This window comes from Acartia tonsa, chromosome 1 (assembly GCF_053477335.1).
Source record: "Acartia tonsa isolate MP-2025a chromosome 1, ASM5347733v1, whole genome shotgun sequence".
NCBI lineage: Eukaryota > Metazoa > Arthropoda > Copepoda > Calanoida > Acartiidae > Acartia > Acartia tonsa.
Genome location: NC_137260.1, coordinates 10,090,523 through 10,113,475, shown reverse-complemented (window position 1 = coordinate 10,113,475; position 22,953 = coordinate 10,090,523). Strand labels below are relative to the sequence as shown.

The 22,953-nt window shown below is 31.6% G+C and overlaps 1 protein-coding gene across 5 annotated transcripts in view; it reads left to right on the top strand.

Moving 5' to 3' along the window:
• LOC145312795 (uncharacterized) overlaps window positions 1-22,953 on the top strand; it is a 72,931-nt gene that overhangs the window by 8,440 nt on the left and 41,538 nt on the right. For 4 of the 5 annotated variants that reach the window (XM_080152055.1, XM_080152041.1, XM_080152047.1 and 1 more), the window contains exons 2-9: window positions 1,455-1,516; window positions 4,108-4,440; window positions 6,660-6,749; window positions 16,705-16,863; window positions 17,567-17,629; window positions 21,126-21,199; window positions 21,699-21,751; window positions 22,478-22,594. In XM_080152055.1, coding sequence (XP_080008181.1) covers window positions 1,490-1,516; window positions 4,108-4,440; window positions 6,660-6,749; window positions 16,705-16,863; window positions 17,567-17,629; window positions 21,126-21,199; window positions 21,699-21,751; window positions 22,478-22,594 — 916 coding nt within the window. In that variant the 5' untranslated portion in view covers window positions 1,455-1,489. The remainder of the gene's footprint in view (window positions 1-1,454; window positions 1,517-4,107; window positions 4,441-6,659; window positions 6,750-16,704; window positions 16,864-17,566; window positions 17,630-21,125; window positions 21,200-21,698; window positions 21,752-22,477; window positions 22,595-22,953) is intronic. The other variant, XM_080152062.1, reaches the window with a different exon arrangement.

Sequence of the window (22,953 nt, the reverse complement as noted above, 5' to 3'; positions counted from 1 at the left end):
ATGAAATTTAATGAAAAACTTAAAATGAAAAAATTGAATCAAATTTTTTGCAACAAAACTAAAGTTAAAAAGAGATTTAATTTTGATATTTTTTATGCTTCATGACAATTACAAATTAAATACAAATAGTAAATATTTCCCTTTGATTAAAAAAGTAATATTGATTAACATTTTTTAAGGAAAATTTTTTATAGCCATCTATAAATATAATAATTTGTAATATATGATATTGTGTACTATGTAACATGAACTTTAAACATAATTAATTAATGATACAAAGCAACTCCACTTCTTCACAAATTTGTTCATTGTCATTCTACTTCATATTATTCATATGATCCGCAAGCTTCTTCCTGGTTGAACCATCATATTGTCATCGAAACCTAAAAACAAAAACCTTACTATGATGAAGACGACATTTGCAATAACTTCCAATTCTACTAAAAAGAAGATAATCCAGGTTACTGAATGCATTGTAAGTTCCTGCCTCATTGGCCTCATTAAGAGGGGGGGGAACTTATGTTACAATTTTGTAACACCACCGAAATTATAAACCACAACCATGCACGACTGAGCGCGCGGACAACCAGACAAGAATGAAGAACCAGCTGCCTGTGAAAGAAGCCAGTCTTTTTTATACATTGAAACCTAAACCATATATTTGATTAAAATGTACTGAATAGTGAAAATACATATATTGTTGATAAATAATATCTTTTTTAATTAAAGCGTAAAATATGCAATATACTAAAGTAACAGGATGTTTGTCTGTGTGTTTGTATGTTTGTACCGAAGGATCTCGTTAACCGCTGAACCGAACGGGTACTCCTAAACAGGGTAGCTTCTCATAGGTCCTAGGAAGGTTTATAACTATTTTGGGGGAGGGTACCACCACCCTCCCAAGAAAAATAATAAAAGATCGAATTTATTTACGTTTTTCGATTTTAAGAAGAGTGTTTAACGCAACATAGACGTCAACGCAACAAAGACATGTTTGAAATAAAAAAAAAACATTTAAAGTGCCACTAGAGGCGGACGTAGCCGCTAGTATATAATAAAGTAAAGAAAGAATAGCTGTTCTATAATTGTGTGTTTCCGTATCAACACTTTAATATTTGTTTATTGGAATTGCTAATTTTCAAATTGATATCTGTGCTTAAATAATTGAATATCTAGAAGCTCATTATAGTACTTATAAAAATGGAATAAATTTTAAAACTTTTGGCAATAGTATCCCGAATGACGTCATATTAGAATATTAGACTAATATGACGCCATTCGGGAGTTTTGGGGCAAAAGTTTTGAAATTTATCCCCTCTTTTATACAGGCACTGAACACAGCTTATAAACTGCCAATTACAGCAGTTTCCACCCTTAAAAGATAAAATGAAGGTTGTACTGTTTAAAATAAAGCTTTCCTTAAAAGACACTTTAATGATAGATTGGTTTTTCAGGTTGATAAATAAGTGTTTCTTACTGGTTGGTAACAATGTCTAAGCCAGCAGCAGAAGAGGACGTAAGTACTTTTAAAACTTTAATTATATAGAAGCTATGCTATAACTACCGAGGAGGGAGGGACAATGGGCTAGTCCCCAAAGTTTTATAATATTCGTTTTCTTATTCGTTGGCTTAACAAATTTGGGGACTTCTATTGAATTTTGATCGGTTGATTTATTACCTTAAGTGTCCAAACGTTTCAACCACTAATTTCAATCTACAGAAGATATCCCTTTAGATCGCTGTTTATCCCCAGTATTTAGTCCTACTTTAAGCTAATTTGAATGTCTTAAAACATTAATAAAGTTTTAATTACTACTTCAAAAAAGATTAATATTTCTACTGTTAGGGTTTTTTTTACATTAAATTCGTATTTATGAGAATTAAGAGTACATTTTCTTATGACACAATGACTTCTTCTAATTAAAAAAATACTATAATCTCTTTCAGCAGAGCAAAAGACAGATTTGGGGCTTCATTAACAGATGATTATACAAAATTTAGTCAGGAAGAGAGGGGACAATGGGCTGTTTATCACACTAGTCCCCACAGTTTTATAATAAAGTTATTTTTATATGGAAACTTTAGTGAATTTTTATTGGTTGGTTCATTAAGTTGGGTGTCTAAACGTTTCAACCAATTATTATAATCTACATAAGGGGTAAATTTGTAAATCATCATTGGAGATGTACATCAATTTATTGGCCATTGTCTTATCCCTTTATATCGCTTTAGTACTCTAAATCTTTATATAATCAAGGATAGACATAGATATTCTAATGTTTAAGTTACTTGAAAGGTATTTACTTATTATGGCTACTTTTGATTTTATTCCGGTGATGGGATGGTGTAATATTCCCTCGAAAACTGTTGATGGTGCATATACCCGAGTTTGCGAAGCGGGGATATCGAAAGGGGTAATCACCACCCGGGTGCATTAGGGACACCCAATTTTTGTTTTTACCTCCCCCAAATAAAAAAAGCTTGGATTTCCTTTACTTGAAGCTTTTTATAAGTGTCTATCCAAAATTACGCCATGCAATTCAAATGACCCGTGAAGGCAAATACACAGACTAAATTACCAATGGCGACTGGTATACATTTTAATTAACCAATGGTAGACCAGTATAACGTCCTTTTTTATAGACACTATAAACAGCTTCGGTGTAGCATGTCTATACTTTTATCCATTCTTTACATAATAATATATTCTGATAAAGTTACCAATTTGTTTACATAAGCCTCGATATTAATATAGTATAGAAACTTATTGCATTATAAATTACAGTTAGGGAGTTGAATCCATTTTTATAGAAGCAGAAATATAATCTATGATTATGGTTTGGACCCTCTAAAACTGTAATCTACCCTTCCACTTTCCCCTCTCTTGGTGAAGATATCTTCAACGCCGATACGATTTTTGAAATATAAGATTCCACTTTTGTCTCTCTTGTTGAAGATATCTTCACCAAGAGAGGCAAAAGTGGAATCTTAAATTTCAAAATCGTATCGGCGTTGAAGATATCTTCACCAAGAGAGGGGAAAGTGGAATCTTACATTTCAAAAATCGTATCGGCGTTGAAGATATCTTCACCAAGAGAAGGGAAAGTAGAATCTTACATTTCAAAAATCGTATCGGCGTTGAAGATATCTTCAACAAGAGAGGGGAAAGTGGAAAGGTAGATTACAGTTTTAGAGGGTCCAAACCATAATCATAGATTATATTTCTGCTTCTATAAAAATGGATTCAACTCCCTAACTGAATTACACTGATAAATAAATCAAGATAAATTAATCAAAACACTATTTTTTTACTACAAACTATTTTTCTTTTTGAGAAGAATCTTCTTTCAGTATGGCTTTGAAACCGATTTATATCTTGTGGATTAGATCGAATTCTGAGAATAACTGAAAATTCATGTATAGCAACGAACTAGAGACAGTTTTTCACGAATATTAAAATTAAAATTATAAAATTGATACCAGTTCTGTAAGCCCAGGCCTCCGGCCCTCGGGACTAACAAAACATGTATTAATCTAATAATTTTTCATTTTATTACTTATGGAAATCTGCCTATAATACTATTATATAAAGAACTATTCCTTATTTATATGTATCTGTATCTGTAATTCATAAAAATTATGTATCCAATAAATAATTACCATTTCTGATTAATTGAATTTAGCAATCAGGTTTCAAGCGTTGTCAAATTTATTTACCCCCCCCCCCCCCCAATATTGTTTGGGGGGGGTAAGTACCCCCTCCTAAATGGTTGGGGGTGTCTACGGCACCCCAGGGTAGGGGTAAATTTTTAAATGGGGGGGGGGGGGGTAAATGAAAAAAATCGTTTGGGGGGGGGGGGTAATCGCCCCATTACCCCCCCCCCCTTGGACGTCTATGTGTCCCCGCCCCGTGGATCCAGTACTTACTTTCAATTGGGTCTTTGAATATCAGCCAATATAGCCAGACATATTAACACAGCCAAGTTGCTACAAAAGATCAGAAAGCAATTCGTTAGCAGACCAAAAAAGTCCCCAACACCAGATCTAGATAATTATCTATATTAAATATCTATACTTATACATTTATTTATATAAAAATTATTAAAGTGGGAGTACTGCTCTGAAGACGGGGAAGATTATGAATGGGAATACTCAGAAGAAGAGGCAGAAGAGCCTGAAGCTGCCGCAGCCGCCACCACAGCAGCTGCTGCTGAAAATAAGCCAGAAGAAAAATCCACCAACGGAGTTGAAAAATCCGCAACAGAAGTAAATAATAAATCCGCGAATGGAACTGAAACAGTGACAGAGAAAGCTGAGAATGAGGGAGAGTCTGAATATGAATATGAGGATGAAGAGGGGGAAAAGGAGGAGGATGAAGACCTTGAGGAGCTGGAGGATATTGATATTCCGGATCCTTTCAGCACAGAACCGGTTCCTAAAGTGAGCGAGAGTGTTGTGTGGTTGCTTAGAAGGAGCTAATATAAGACATAGCTTCCAAACACATTACAGTATTTCAAATATTTATTGTTCATCCAAAAGTCATGATACCATATATTTTATTATCTTCATATCATTGTCATGTTATAATTTGTTTGAGTTGGTGTTTTCAGAGTTCTTGGCTAAACAGGACTTAGCCAATAATAATCTTATTTTTTTATTTTGATTTTGTACATTAAAAATACTTCAAAAAACATAAATTTTAAAATAGTGTTTTAGATTCAATTAAAGGATTATGTAATGTTATTTCTTTTATTGGTAAAGGATTTTATTATCTTATTATATCATAATTCAATGTTTTATGTAGGGAAAGGACATCTAACTGTAAATTATAATGGTACCCACAGTTTTGCACTGGTTTATTTAATGGTTGTACCAAATTTATTGCTTTCCCCCACATATATGATTTTGCTTTCATAACTAAATTAAGACATAGCACTAATTAATACGTGAAAACATTCTACATAATGATTCATATTTTTTGCTTAAATTTGTAATAAAAAATTATTAATTCATATTCATTAAATAAGCGTGATAAAACTTATTAAATTTCTACACAATATGAAATATCTAAATCTAAAACTTTTATTTCATTTTCCTATGTATTACAATACAGATCTTATCATTGCAATTAGTCTCTTTTTCAAGTAATGGAATATTCAATATATGGGGCTTTTTAAAAAGGTTTAAGATAATGATGGTTTTATTATAAAGAGGGATAAGGTAAATGAAGGTTATAAATTGTTCCCAAAAAAATTTCATGAAAGAATTGATTCATAATAAGAGCAATCAGATTTGTGAAGGACATCATTCCCAAATTGTAAATTAATTTGATTGTAAAAAAATACCAAACAAAACGTGTACAATTTTTGAGACATTATTGCTACACAACCTTTAAGACACTAACCAAGTAAGGTTCTACTTTGTTTTTTAGCCTAAATGAACCTAACACATTAAAGTAAACGAATAGAAGGGGTAGAGCTTAAAAAGCTGTACATTCAGTTCACGGGGTGGGGACAATGTGCTGACTTTCAATAGGGTCTTTGAATATAAGCCAATAGCGTTGGAAATATTAACACAAATAAGCAATTTGCTAGTAGACGAAAAAGGTCCCCTCCACTGGAACCATGTACTTGTCTGGTTCATACAACTACACTTGTACATTTATTCCTAACACAATACCAACATCAAATATTTGTCAAAAATTTAAATTGGTTCATGTGTGCTTACATTCATAGAGAGAGGCGACACTATTACACTAGTCCCAAAAGTTTTATAATAACGTTTTTTTAATTCATCGGCTTAACAACTTTGTTGACTTTAGTGAATTTTGATTGGTTGGTTTATTAGGTTGAGTGTTCAAACGTTTCATTCACTAATTGTACTATACAGAGAGGGTAATTTTGTGCATCATTATCGGTGATGTATACCAATTTGTCAGCCATTGTCTTATCCTTTTAGATCCCTGGCCCATATCCCAACTTGCAAAACAAACAAATTACCTAAAAGATAAATCCCTCATCTCAGAGGAAAATCCGGAGAAGTTGTAATAAAATGTTTTAAACTAGTTGTTGCACCAAATAGCTGAACAAAACCATCCAATTATTTCTAATAAGATTAGCCTTTTCCCCCCACACAATTACTGTATTACATACGTTGCAAAAAAGATTAAGTAGTACAAAATCTTAATTGCAATATTTTTAGTTAAGATTATGAAGGTTTCTCAATTATAAGCATTTTTGCTCAAAATTTTTTTGTATTTACAAAATCTCACATTTTACATGAGGATTTTCTAATAATTGACAACACCACTTTGTTTTTTCTTCAACAAAATATTGTTTTTAAAAAAACATTTTATATGCTTTATTATTAAAATGCATATTTTTTCTAATAAGATTTTGGATCATGGAAAACGTAGCAGATTTCGTCATATTTTCAAAGTAGCTTTTCTCCTATGTCTAGCCCCTACGGGGATCTCTAACCCTGCGGGGCCAATTTTTTTTATTCAATCATTACCATATGCCTAACATAAAATAGCCTAAAAATGCTACTATGAAAATACGACGAAACCCACTACTTTGTTTTCTTTCCCTGATCCAAATTCTTTTTTAATTAAGGTTGGAAATGCCTAATTGTAATTGTAAACTAATATTATGATTTAGGTTCGAATGAATGGTTCTGATCAGAATGGAGATTCTGACAAGAAGGACAAGAAACACAAGAAGCATAAATCAAGACATCATGACAAATTTGTAAGTAGATTTGCTCATTTTTTATACATTTTTTATTACAATGGATTTATTATAACTTGGATCTTATCTTGTACTCTAATAAGGTGAAACTTGTAGATGTCTAAAATAAACCCACCTACCCCTTTACTAGGGTTGGGCCGGATATCCGGTGTGGCCGGATATCCGGCCGGATATCCGGCCATTTTCAATATCCGGCCGGATAACGGATATTGAAACTATCCGGCCGGATATCCGGCTCTTTAATTTTTTATACTTTACACCAAAAATCTCTGCTTTTTAAAATTTTAAATGGCTATAATTTTCTTATTATTGAAGCTAGAAGAACATTTTTTCTGAACAAGTTTAACTTTATGTAAATTTATATAAGATTTCTGAAGAAATTTTTTTTGCTACTTTAGTATCTGGTAATTTGGCCGGTTATCCGGCCGGATAACCGGATATCCGGCGTTAGCCGGATATCCGGTATCCGGCCAAAAAAGTATCCGGCCCAACCCTACCCTTTACCCCATCATCTCCCGTTCTACTGGATAAACAAACTAAACAATAAATGTTGTCCATATTAGCAACCTAAATTGACGACATTTTCCCCCTGTCAAATATCTACGTTTATTCAAAAGTCAAAAGCTTTGCTAATATCAAACTGACAAAAATAAAATTAACTTATCATTCTATTCTTATTATTATTTCTCTAAAAATCGTTCTAACAAACAAAAAGCTGAGACTAGATTAGCCCTTCAATTAGTTTTTAATATTAAGTAATTCTATTTAAAAAAAACTTGGGAAATGCGTAGTTGTAATTTTATTGAATACTTCCCAAAAACATTTTGTAAATGTTTTTACCCATAAAATGTGTCATTAGGTATTAGTAGGGAAATTATTTCTTATAAAACAAAATATTTACTATGATTCACTATTATCCAGGAAGAAGGTAATGTATCTCGTGATTTTAATCGGATTGAATCAGTGTTATTATTCAAAGAGAAACGGGAAAATGGCTAGTCCCCAAACTTTTGAAAAAACGTTTTCTTTTTTTTGGCTTAACAACTTTAAGGACTTTTACTGAATTTTGATTGAGTGGTTTATTAAGTTGAGTGTTCAAAAGTTTCAACCAAAAATTGTAATCTAGAGGAGGGGTAATTTTGTGTGTCATCATTGGGGAAGTACTTCAATTTATCGGCCATTGTCTTATCCCTTTAAATCCTTAGTTACTATCCCTCCAAATTAAATAGATTTAATTTTTTTTATAAAACTTATTTCTGGCCCTTGCGGGGATCTTTGAAAATTCAAATCCCTTTTGTAGGACTTTTAAAACCTATTTTTAACCTAACATAACTTTTGAAATGCGTTGTTTAAAAAGTTTATTTTGGTCCACATTTTCATAGCCGAATAATAAAACATTAAAGTTCAGCTTGTAAAAAGTATATATAGAAAAAAATATCTTAACTTTTTATAAAAATATGATTGTTTCATTATAAATTGCAGTGTCTATATTACATGAATTATTCACCTACAGTGCAAAAAGTGCTTGATTTGACTTTTTAAAATTTCCTAAATTCCTTTTCCCCCCAACTTTCCTAACCTTTCTCTATGCTTATTAACCAGATGTTTATACAAAAAAGAAAGATTGTAAAAATCTTAATAGTTATTTATTACATCGTATTACAGACAACTTTCCGCGGATATTTAAATGAAAATTTAAGATTAAACTTGTTTTTTTTTTGCCCCGATCTAATTCAATGCTGTTCTTGATTTTTCAGTAGGCTGTGATCCGGTTCTAATCCAACGGATAATAATCGGTTTCTAAGCCATAATGGGAAAACAACAAAATTGTACATTTTAAACTTTTGACCAAGAATTTTTATTAAAAAAATATTTAAAAGCAAAACTACAATTCTTTGCATTTTGTTTGTCTGTCCTTCTATAAAGTAAAATTCTCTGTGATATTTTGCTATCACTATCCAACTATCTTATTATCTCTCTCTTGATTAATGCCCTTGTGTTTAGATTATTATTATTTTGAAAAGATTTGCAATTGTTGAATTAGTTTAGTGTTGTTATTAAAAAATTGTGCTGTTTTGAATAACTCGTAATTCTCTATTTTTAAGCGTGCCCATCCCCCTCTCCCCCCGGTTTAATATCCCCCCTACCCCGGCTTCTTGACTTTCTAATGAGCGTCCACATTTTAAACTGCACAGATATGTTGTTGAATGTATGTATGTGTGTGTTTTAAGACATGCATATTCTACAGAGATAGAGGGGACCTTGGGCTGTATATTACACTAGTCCCCAAAGCTGTATAATAACGTTTTCTCATTTGTAAGCAAAACAACTTTAAAGACTGAATTTTGATTGGTTGGCTCATTTAGTTGAGTGTTCAAACGTTCAACCACTAATTTTAATCTAAAGAAGGGGTAATTTTGTGTATCATTATTGGGGATGTCATTGTATATCAATTTATCGGACATTGTCTTAGATCCTTTGATGTTCTAAATATTAAATATTCTCATTTTATAGATAAAAGTAATTTATGAGGTTGGTATATACGTTTCATGTGTTAAATGAAGCTTAAATTCAACCTTTTGAAGCTCTATAAGAGACTTAATTACCAATATAAAAAATCTAGGAAAATTTATTCTTTTTTCTTTATTGCATCATCTATGTAAGTTAAAATTAAAGAAAAAGTTTGTAATACTATCAGGGATCTTAAGAAATAAGACATTTGCTTGATTTACATCCAAATTATGATAAACAAAATTACCCTATTTTTAGATCAAAGTTATTGGCTGTTTGTGCCAATAAAAAAAAACAAAAAGTTTTCTTTTTTTATGCAACGAATGAGAGGCGGCATTTGAAAAACTTTGTCCACTCCCTCAATGAATATAACACTACTATTTTAATTTGATGCCGTTTTAAAAATCTTTCAATTTAAGATAAATAAATGAAATCAATAAATTTAAATTTCTTGACATCTGAACTAAATTAATGTCTGGTTATTATATTTATTTTCCATTGATTGACAAGTGTTTATAAACTAAGCCACTAAACAGAGGTAAATCTGGGATCCAAAGGAATAAGAAAATGGAAAATAAATTGATGTACATACCCAATGATGATACACAAAATTACCCCTTCTTTAGATTACAATTAGTGGTTGAAATGATTGAACACTCGACGTAATAAATCAACAATTACGAATTGTTATGCCAACGAATAAATAAACGTTCATATACAACTTTGGGGACTAAAAAGAGTAATAAACAGCCTAATGTCCCCTCCCTTCCTGGAGTTTAATATAGAACATACATTTGTATATTTTAGTCATAAACTCTTCCAAAATAGATAAACAAAAACTTTATTTCACTTAAAAAGAAACTTTACTATAAAGGAGATTTAAAATAAGATATAATTAAAAAGCTTAACTACAAATTCGTTTTTTTTATTAAACCAACCGTTTGAAGGTTGTAAAGTAATGGTGGTTATTTTATGGAAAAATTTTGCAGGCTTTTTAAACAGGTTCATGGTATATATTTAAAGATCACTCAAACTAAAATTGAAAGTTTAAACCTATAATATTGCAAACTGTAAATAAGATCTAATAAAAAATAAGAATTAAAACATCTTTTATATTTTATTTTTTAAATTCCAGAATGGATTTTTAAATGTGTTTTAATAATAAATTTCTCTTATGTTTCTTATTTCAACTTTCAAAAATCTTAATTAAATTTAAAATGCATAGAAAATGCTGTTAAAGATCTCAAAGCATCACAAAAAAAGAATCATTTCCTCATTTAGTAATTTGCTTTGAAAAATGAATTTCTAAGGAATTTAAAAATTTAACTTTTGAATGAAAATCTAGTATGTTCTATAAAACCAAAGATCAGAAATTATATTCTCAAAAACAATTTTTGGAAAATTTAATTACGCAATAGTGCCGCAAAAACAGCCTATCATCTAGAATAAAATCAAGGCTCAAATTGCGTCACAACTAAAGACTTTAAAATTCATCCTTCAGCTACTATTTCTGGTGCACAACATAGACGGTATGCACTGTCCTAGAATAGGCTTAACTCAATAGAATTTACAGCTGAGACTCCAAGACAAATGTTGTATAGTAAAATAGTGCCTACTTGTGAGGAAACAGTGAGAGAAAGAAGACAATGGATTAGTCTCCAAAGTTTTATAATAACGTTTTCTTCTTCGTTGGCTTAACAACTTTGGGGACTTTTTGTTGGTTGAGTGTTCAAATGTTTCAACCAATAATCTTAGAAAGGGTTATCTTTGTATCCATAATAGGGGCGCACATAAATTTATCGGTTATTGTCTTATCCCTTTAGATCCCTGCTACTTGAAATGTCTGGCTCGCCGTTATCATTAACCCTCCCAAGAGTAAATAATCAAGGATAAGTGATATCTAAAAAGAAAAAAAAGGCAAAGAAGTTTACTTTAAATTTTACTTTTTATTACCCCATTCCATATCCCTGTCAGAATGACACAAGCACTAAGTTGAGTTGCGCAGGGAAATTCCAGCCTCGATAGAGTTGTCCTACAAAATTCAAATATCTTAAAAAATGATAAAAACTATTTCTTTTAATAGTAAAATGAGAGTAATCATAGCTCAAAAGACTTTTGCTGGAAAAATCTTTTTAAAACACTAGGACATTTAGACAAAGGTTATGGTATCAAAGGGTTGAATGTCTAACTGGTACTCTACAAGGATGGCATCCACAAAAGCGATACTTAACAAATTAGGTAGTACTAATTTGTTATTGAAAAAGGTAAAACTCTCGCAATGTTAGCAATCTCAAATGTAGTACTGACGAGCTGATTAGAAATTCATAAAAGCCTTTCTTTCCATTATTTGTAGAACTATCTAGCCTCACATGTAGATGTTCATAACACATGCATACACAGACGCACACACGCGCACACACACATACACACACAAACACACACGCGCACATTCACACACAAGCGCATTGACACACAAATCATTGTATGTTTATGTCTGTTGCGACTTCCCCCCTCTTCCATCACAAATAACTCTTAATAGATGCCCTTCCAGAAAAATTCAGCTTGGACTAACGATTATATCTTAAACTTTTAAGTTTCTGTCAAATTATTTTGTCTCGTGGTTGATTAGCTTTAGACATTATTGTTTATTGGTTGGTCCATTCCTCAGCTTGATTCATCAAGTCAATTTACACTCTTCAATGTTAATTTAGGATTGCCTATTAATAGATAGAGTTAACTTAAGTTAATTTATACATCTCCGTGTTAATTTAGTATTTCATATTAATGGCTATAGATAAGATAAGAATAAATTATAGGGCATAAGTTTCAAAATGAAACTGAATTTAGGATAATTCAGATAATTATAAGTTTTTCATTTCAAAGTTATTTAATCCTAATAGTCAATTACTGCATCGTATTATAGAGACGAATATTGAAATGATAATTTATAAGATTTGTTTGCCCGGGTCTTCTGCAACTCGGAGTTAAAAAAACTAGTATTAATTTTAATATTCGTGGAAAACTGTCTGTAACACGATGATATACATGATTTTTCACAGTATGACAGGGAACCGGTTCTAATACACCGGTTAATAATCGGTTTTGAAGCCATACTGGAAAAAAAAACTACTAAAAATCTTTCCTACTTAATCCTGTATATATGCATCATTTGTATAATGTCTAATATAATGCAGTTTTTTACCCGAATATATTATTTTTCTACATCCAAACACTTTCCCTAATTTTTCCCCGGCTTCTTAATTTTTGGACATACGTAGAGTTTCCATAAAAAAGCCAAAAAAGCTTGCTTATCTTTTATAATACAAAGTAGAATGATGTCTGTCCGTCCGTCCGTTGAACCGCTGAACCGATTGGATTCTTTTACTCTTTAGGGAATATATCTATTAATATTATCTAATATATATTATTTGAAATTAGTGGTGGCAGCTCCTCCATCAGTACTTATTTTTTTTTTAAATTACCTCTAGGGGCAATTTAAAGGCTAGTATTATTTATAGCAGAAAGTTTTTTTTTATGTCTGTAGGTTTAGATTTCAATAACTACTGAACCGATTGAGTTCTCCATTTAATGGAAGCTTCTCATAGGTCCCTAGATGGTTTTCGGCTATTTAATTTTTTTCATCTAAGTTTGGTTTTAGGCTATTTTTCTGCTTTCCTTACTCCTTCAAATACATAGCTCCTAGATGATTGAAGCGCAGCCACTAGTATGCTATATTACTATTTCTTCATTTTCTTTTTAGAATAGTAAAAAAAAATCCAGTTGAAAATAATCCTTAGATTTTATGAATCTTAAGTAACAGAGAAACAGACTTCTTTCCTTACATTAGTTGGCAGTTTTAAAGAAACATAAACTTTCTCTGAAGCCTCCCTCCTTTAATATCTACTTAAACTGACCCTTAAAAGGCTTCCCTATAGTCTCCACTATTGTGATGATGAAATTTATTCCCCCCATTGACATTTTACTTGTGCAAATGTTTTTCAACAATATGTGAACAATATGGGGCAACAGGGGGTGCGTGCATATGTGTACAATATGGGGCAACAGGGAGTGCGTGCATATGTGAACAATATGGGGCAACAGGGGGTGCGTGCATATGTGAACAATATGGGGCAACAGAGGGTGCGTGCATATGTGAACAATATGGGGCAACATGGGGTGCTTGCATATGTGAACAATATGGGGCAACAGGGGGTGCGTGCATATGTGAATAATATGGGGCAACAGTGGTTGCGTGCTTATGTGAACAATATGGGGCAACAGGGGGTGCGTGCATATGTGAACAATATGGGGCAACAGTGGTTGCGTGCATATGTGAACAATATGGGGCAACAGGGGGTGCGTGCATATGTGAACAATATGGGGCAACAGGGGGTGCGTGCACAGCACATGTATATTTTGATGATAAAGGGCTCAGGTGACCCACACAAAAAAATTCTATGATACCTTACTCTTGTTTATTAATTATTACCTGGTACAACCTAAAATTCTCATAACTGAGACTTTTTTTTAAATGGATGAAAAAACATTTAAAAAACAGATTTCATTAACTGCATTTAAATATTAAAAAATATTTGAAGCAAATATGAACTGACACTGTAAAGAACAAATATATTCAAATGGAATATTTATGTTTTTTTTCTTCCAGTCCTTAAATCAAGCACTGCTGGATGGTGCTAGTTCAAGTTCATTGTGACATGGACTTGCCATGTTGTAGAGCAGCGTTACTAATGGATAAATGAGTCTAACTTTTGGAAAGTATGTTTATTAGAATGTCCCGTCCTAGAAAAATTTTGTTAAAATTTTGGCCCCCAGCCAAAATATGATTGATTTGTGCAAAAAAAATAACACATGGAAAATATTTTTTTTCTGTAATGCAAAAATTGCGACGGAACAAGCACTTTGAAATTTACCAATTCTCAATTCTCAATAAACTCTAAAAAATGGTGGTTTTTTAGTAATTTCTAAGGCTAGGAATGAGATATTTTGAAACGAACAAAGTGTCCTGATTCTCCTCATCAAGGCCTTTCCTGGGAGCACCACGAAGCCATTCTGATGCAATGAATTTTTGCCCTCCATAAGGGGGGCCAAAATTTTAACAAAATTTTTCTAGGACGGGACACTGTAATGTTTATTTATAAGAAGCATACAAAAAACTGAGGTATAAATAATTCAGATGGAAAGTGGACAGTTACATTAATGCTCAATAATACAGATTTTTATTACATGAATAACAAGCATTAATTGGAAATGGAAGTGCAATTAAGTCTGTCCCTTGTTGTAGAACCGAAATTCAGGGGACAGCTTAATTTCAATTCTTAAAAAGACTCTGGAATAGCTACAGGACTAATAATAAAATAAGCATCAGGAACGAAAATGTGCATGATAACCTCTTTTTTAGGGGTTTTCTTTCCCACTTCTCCTCTCATTTCCCTCATTTATATGACGTCACATGGCTAATTTTTGAGACACTATATTTATTAAAAACAAATTATAATATTTTTTACAGTGCATGTATAGGATTACTGCTACTGTAGGGCAAAGGGACTTTTAAACTGACCGTTTAGGCTAGCTAGCCACTAGGGGATAAAATGTAACATATTTTTAATGTTGCTTAAAAAAAACAAGATATATTTTAAAATAACAATTCTTTTTTTACTTTATGATATACTGCGCCCCTAGCATCTAGTAGCTCTGTATTCGAAGTGATTGGGATAGCAGAAAAATAGCCTGATGCCATCCCAAGCCTAATCTATCCAGGGACCTTTGTGAAGCTTCCATAGAATGGAGAACTCAATAGGTTCAGTAACAGTTGTTATCGAAATCTTATGCTACTAGCTAAAAATCATATTATTTAGGATTTAAATAATAGTTCCCGTTTACTCTAATACATCGCATTTTTAGTAGCGAAGCTACTCTATAATTCGAAATGTCCGTCCGTCCGTCTGTTTGTCCGTCTGTCCATCCGTCCGTCCGTCTGTCCGTCTGTCTGAGACAGAGTGGGGGAAACGTGATTTTCTCGGCTCCTATTAAAGATAGACAGCTGAAATTTTTAGTGAACATTCCCATGACATATGCGCATCTAATCTATATATTGTTTAGTCCATTTGTTTGTTAATTGGGGTGCTAGATCGATTCCTAGATTTTTTTGTATTCGTAATTTTCTCGACTCCTTTTCAAGTAAGACAACTGAAATTTTCAGGATTTAAGTAAATTTGCATCCTACATGTTTTTACTAAGTTTTATTAAGATTTGTACATTGATTGGGGTGCTAGATCGATTCCTAGATTTTCAAGTTTTCCTGATTTTTTCGACTCCTGTTCAAGATAAACAGCTGGAATTTTTAGGGATTAATTAAGTCAACATTATACATATTTTCACCAAGTTTGATAAGGACTTGCTATTTGTTGGGGTGCTGGATCAATTCCTAGATTTTACGTTTTTATTATTAGCTTAATGCTTTAAAAGATATTATACATTTTTAAAAGGTTTCGTGATTTATTTCATTTATGTCTTTTTATCATACTCAAAAGATTATTTTTTCCTGATGTCTATCAATAAATTTTGAGCTTCGCTACTTTTGGATGTTGTCATCCTTGTTTTAATTTTATTTTTTAAAATTTAATTTTGAGTTCTGTCAGATATTTTTACTTAATAATGAATAATCAATCATTCATAATAGTTCATTAAAAAAATATAAATTATCTAATTTTTTTTATTATACATTATTTCTATAAATAAAAAGTATGATTATTTCTTAATAATCTAATTAGTCACATCAAATAATAAAAATGTCTTAATATTAAGATATAAATAGATATATATATATAAATAGAATTCTTCATTTGAAAAAAAATCACAATTTTAAAAATAGATTTATTATTATTTGAATATTACACCAGAATATCATGAACTCTAATAAAGTGAATCTTGTAGCTGGCATAAAAAAACTACCCCCCCCCCATCGTCTCCCCTATTACTGGATGACCAATAAATGATGCCCATGTTAGCAACCTAAATTGAGGACAACTTTTCCTCTGTCACAATATCCACTATTTTAATATTAAATGCGACTTTGATATTAGCAAAGCTTTTGATTGTGATTTAATAATGTAATTCAGAGGCGTTCAGAAGTGGGGGGGGGGGGTGGTCGACCCCTACATAGAAGTGTTATATCAGGGGAGTGTAGAAACATGTCAAGAGTATGTAACCAAACAATTTTATCATGCACATAGGGGGGGGGGGGGGGGTAGATACACCCCCCTATGTGTCCACACCCCTACACCCTTTATTTTGTGAATTTTAGTCGAAAGTTATTTTGCCAAAATGTAAGTACTCAATCGTTTCTTTGGTTAAGGAGATCTTACCATACAAAAAAAACTTTACTACTTTATACAAGAAGCTTACTAATTAAATCTGTTTTTAGGAAAAATTCCGGCGATTAGAGGACGGCGGAGAGAGTCGGTCTAACGATGATCATAAAACCAAGAAAATCCACGTGAGAAGTAAAGATCCATCAAAAATCGCCAAAAAGTTTGAGAGGGCGGAAAGAGACAAGGACAGGGACAGAGGCAGACCAAAGAAGGTAAAATGTTAACTTTTTGAATGATTTAAAAATATCAAAGACATTTAATAGTTATTTCTCGCATCGTATTATAAACGGCTTTCCGCGGATATAGAATGTACAATTATAAGATTAAAACTAGTTTTTTTTTAGCCCCGAGGTGCCAAAGGCACCGGCTAAAAAAATGGTTTTAATCTTATGATTGTACATTTTTATATTCGTAGAAAGCTGAATATAATACGATGCTAGACATAGTTTTTTTTCGTACGGATAAGAACCGGTTCCTATCCACCGGATTCGAATGAATACGAGAAAAAGAATTTATTTCATTTATTGAAAAATAAAAAAAATAGTTATAGGTAACAAAGTTACTCTGCAAGTTTATGTGCCTGACTTTTGGTCTGTTATATTCATTGGTTGCCAATATTTCTTTTACTCTTCCATGTTTGCTGGACAAAGTGCCTCAAAAATCAGCCATGAGACGTCATAAAAATGAGGTAGATGAGAGGAGAAGTGTGAAAGAAAACCCCTAAAAAAGATAGGGATAATCCCTCATTTTTATGACTTCACAAGGCTGATTCAACCATTGTCCAGCTACTCCATTCTCCTAATATTTAACTGAATATTTTGCTTGTGCAAATTGCTTCCTTTGGAATTAATTGTTTTTGTTTTGTGAATAAAAACATATAGAATACATAAATTTAACTGTATAATTAATTTTTAGTTGAGTGCAAATGGAAAAGAACTACCAAAACCCAAACCCATTGAAATTAACAAGATATGTAAGGTAAGATAGTTATTTATCGCATCTTATTATAGACAGCTTTCCACGGATATTAAAATAAGAAATAAAGATTATAGCCAGTTTTGAGATTTTTATTTTAATATTCGTGGAAATTTGTCTGTAATTCGATGCTATATGTGATTTATCTGAGAGAGAACCGGTTTTAATCCATCGGATATTAATCGATTTCGAATATATACTGGAAAAAAATTAAATAAGTTCAAAAGTTTTAATTAGCAAATGAAAAACATTTATTAATTAAAAATCTAAAACTTATAAGCTTTCCAATGCAGGTTCAAAAGCTTTTATGGTTGCTATAGATTTTTTAAAAACAAAGCTTTTCTTTATTTAGGGTCGGCCCTTCCGTCCGTCCGTATATATGGAACGGTTAGCTCTTTTAGTTAACTTAGACATGTTAGAATTGTTCTATCGATTTCATACTTTGCATGATGTCCGTACGTCCATTTAAGACATTTTGCTTTTTATGTTATATAATTATTCTATGTATTCATATTATTATTCATAATTATTCCTAGCACAACAAAGTACAATGTTATAATCAAGTCGAACCCAGTAAAAGTGTCGAACTATTACGTCAGAAAAAATTAACAATTAACCAATGAGAGACCGCTATATATTTTACCATTGGTCAATTACAGTGAATACTGGCTTCTCATTGGTTAATTGTTTTTCTGACGTCATAGTTCGACACTTTTACGAGGTTCATCAAGTCCTTAAAAATGTAAGTATGTCCGTAAACAATATTCTGTATTTGCAACAAATTAACTTATAATTTTGTTTAAACTTATTATTTATATTCTATTTATTCTATATAATTAATTTAATGTTCGTTTGCTCACTATTTCAAAGCTTCACTTTCCTAGATGTTGCCATCCTTGTTATTTATATAAGTTTTTGATTTTCATTTTCATTAATTTAGGATTTTATAATTTTAAATCAAATTAAATATTTCTTCTAAATACCACTTCAAGAAGACGTGCAAATTAATTATATTATCTGTGCAAATTATTAGTAGAAAATCTACTCTATAATTTTTTTAACTCTATGATCATATGTTAAATGGAAAATTAAATAAATTGTATCGAAAAAATAAGATAGTTTTAAAAATATAGAGAAAGAGATTATGCCTTTTTTAGAATCCTGGTTTTGATGCTGCGCAAAATGGTACAAAAAAATGACGTCATATGATAAAATAACCAATGAGAGGCGAGTATATATTTTACCATTGGTCAATTACAATGTATACTGGCCTCTCATTGGACAACTTTATAGTATGACGTCATTTTTTTTGAACCATTTTGCGCAGCATCCTGGTTTTCTCTGCTCTTATTCATAGGGTTCTTCTTGTAGTTTGATGTCAACTAATCTATTTGAAATAGTATATTTCCACTAATTCACTAAACTTCATGCATAGGATAAAGCTTCTTTGAAAATGTTTTATTATAAAATATACTTTTGTAAACAGGATTTTATTGTTTTTTACAATATGGCTTCGAAACCGATTAATATCCGGTGGATAAGAACAGGTTCTGAGCCACATGTATAACATCGAATTACAGATAATTTTCCACGAATATTAAAATGAAAACCATAAAATTAATACCAGTTTTGTTGGATAGACCCTTTGGCTCCTTGGGGTAAACAAAACAGGTTCTAATCTTATAATTCGTGATTTTAATATCCACGAAAAGAGCTGTCTATAATACGATGCGATAAATAAATATTATACCATTTAATAATGCACTTTTTTTATTTACAAAAATGGTTAAGATCTTAATATTTTACGGTTAATTTTGTATCTTTAAACCTCTCCATGTTTCTATTGTATGAAACCATAACTTCTGAGTTTGAGTTATGAAATAAGATTATTATAATTATTAAGATTATTAATTCTAAGCTCAGAGAATATGAAAGGTTTTCCGCTATTCTGCTGGATTATGAACAGAGTTGGATTCTTAAAAAAAATTGCCCCACTAATTGCTTAGTGAGGCAAAATTGTTATCGTGAAAAATCCACCAAAATCACATAAAAAATCTACAAAAATTAAACAAAATCATAGAAGGGTTATTAACATAAGATTTTATTTAATTTTTGAAGATTTTTTATGTGATTTTGGAGGATTTTTCACGAAAACAATTTTGCCCCACTAAGCGATTAGTGGGGCAAATTTTTTTTAAGAATCCACCTCAGGAATTATCAGGGAAGGAGAGGACATTGTACAAGATTTTACACTGGTCCCCATAGTTGACTTTAAAACTTTGGTTTATTTGGTGAAATATCGATTGAGTTGTGCAAACATTTCCACCAATGACTTTAATTTACTGAATTTTGTCTATAGAAATGTACATCAATTTAACAATGCAGGGAGGGAGGGTAGTCCCTCAATTGAAATGGTCAAGGGGTTATATCCCCCTGCCTTTGTAATGTGAAGACAAAAAAATAATTTAAACAAAATATCAAAAACAATTTCGACCTCAGAGTTATGTTACCTATAAACTAATTTGGGCTGGATTCTTCTTTGATTTCAAGTGATCATCTAGAGAACCCAAGGGCATCATCGGCTTGTAATGGGATGCAATACTCTAACACCCACTGGTGGTTATTAGGCTAAGTAACACCCAAAAGACAACCAACTTTTTGACTGCACTACCTTTGTCTGCGAAGTCCTAATTGTGCAGGGTAATTAGTTGCAACTGTCAATGAGCCAAGGCATCCCCCCTATTCTAATATCGCGAGCCACAGTCGCGGGTTTTGCAAAGTTATGTAAGAGTTAAGGTCTATTTCTATAACTTACAACTATAAAAATGATTAATTAGCAAATTTAAAGAATTTATTTTGAATTAAGAGACAGGAAACACAACAAAAATGTTGTGGCATTTAACCCTTCTATCCTTTGTTTACCTTATCATGTTCCTGTCATTTTCTTTTCATCAGATAACCTACATTTTCTCTTCTTCCGTTTATACTCGTTAGAATTGTCCTATCGATTTCAAACTTTGCTAGATGAATCCTATAACAGTTAGTACTATTTAGAAAGCGTATCAAATCTATATTTGTTACTAGAAAGTCCGTCCGTCCATTTAAAACATGCTCATTTTAAAACTTTTTTTTATAACTTTTTGTATGATATAATTTTCCTGTTTATCTGATTTTTAGAACGATGATTCATGGGACAACAAGGTACATAAGCGAAGCATCTCTATAATTAGATCTTAAAAATGAAAGTATGTTATACAGTATCCTGTATTTTCGCAATTTTGCAACAATTTTATGTTCAATTTTGTTTAGACTTACAAATCGACGTTCTACAAGAGTTATTGTTCGTTTGTCCTTCATCTTTAAGGGAGTTTGCTTTTATGGATGTTGTCCTCCTTTTTCTAAGTACAATTTTTCTTAGACAGCTTTCAATGTTACCGGGTTTTCCCTCTTATTTTTTATTTATTTAAATTCTAAATTTATGAAATTTTAATATTTTAAGATATGTGGAAAAGAGCCTTACTTGGTTGAGAGATTGGTTGCAGAAAAATCATGGTGGCACAAAAATTGCTTTAGGTAACATTTCCTAAAAATCGAAAAAAAAATACTTATTTAAAAGCTTTAATATGATCGAAAAATATCCCAAAACGTTCATGCAGCATGGAAAAAAATGATATAATTTCCGTAATATTTATAGATTTAATGAAAACTTTTTGAAAAATCTAAGAGCATCAAAGTTATTGAGACGAATAATTCCAAGAAGTTAATTTAACCAGTTGATAATCAAGCTTTTGTTTAAATTATAATGTTATAATTATATTTTATAATAAGCTTATTAAGGTGTTATTCAACATTCTTGGGTTCTTTAATCTTATAGTAGCTTCTCTTAGGTCCTGGATAACTATTTCTGGGGAGGGTATAATTATCCTCCCCAGGTAAATCAAAAAAACTAGTCCCCTGAATTCACCCCCCTTTTAAAACTAAAATTAAAAGTGGGGTTGGCAACCCCCCCCCCCCCCCCCCCTACAATAGTTTATGAATAAATTATCTCTATCAATTTGTCTATTTTAAATAGATGCAAGAATTGTCAGAAGATTCTGAATTTGGACACCTACGCTTCACATCAAGGTATAACAATTATTTATTTTTAAGATTGTAAAAATTTTATATGTAGGTCTTGGCAAGATTAACATACTATTTCAATAGTTTTAAGAGGGTTAGAGTTGACAATCTATATGAATTGTGTTAAGTTTGCTGGATATTTTTGGCAGTATAACCTTCCAATAAACTACTTACTTATGGTAAACTTATATTCTTGATGGCTGGAAATATGCATTTGGTTATGTAACTATGTTTACAAATATGTTATATACGGTAGGAAACGATAGTGCTTACAATATACGATTAAAACAAATTGTTTTAATAACCTTTAATGCCGTTAACTAAACTCACCGTATTGAAGCTTTAATGTTTTTTTATTTAATCTTATCTTCTTAGAACCATAAGCCATATTAAAAAATGTAAAAGTTTTACAAATATTTAAAAATTATATAAAATAGCAAGAATCTTACACTTATTGTTAGTTTGACTTTGACATAACATTCGATAACCATATTGAGGTGTAATTTTTTTGGTTAGGTGTAATTGTAAAATACGTAACAAAATGTTGTCTGCCTGTCTGTACCAAAGGATCCCACTAACTTCTAATCTAATATCTAAAAATGAATAGGAAAGGACCGTCTCCCCCCCCCCCCCCACTGACAACAACTGTCCCTGGAGGCCTAAAGATGCTAGTTTCAATAATGTTAATATTGGATTTTTTAACGCCTTCTCTAACAACTCGATCTCTTCCAGGTGTAATCTACTGCAAGCCCCACCACCGTGAACTCTTCCAGCCCAAGAGGGTTGATATGGACCTAACCCAAGAAATTATCAACAAAAACCTTGATTTCTCTACAGAGGACCCAATTGGTAAGGAATTGGACCTTCAATTACAAAACCTTTCAAAACCTTTGTCTGAAAGTCCTTGAGTATTTTAGTGATTTACCCTTTACCCTTAGACCATCAAAACTGCCCTCCACCTATATGTATTTTCAATTTTGTCCCTTTTCAGACTAGGTATTATTCTTGTTGGGCTTTTTAAACCCTTACCTAACCTAATCTAAAATATGCATCAAAAATACAACGACAAACCAACAGTTTTAAAAATATTTATTAAAACATCAGAATTTCAAAATATGTCAAGTGGTGATTAAAATATTCTATTTTGACTAGCAATTATTTCTGTGTTTTAATTGATTAATTTCTTATTTTTATAAAATGGGAACTTT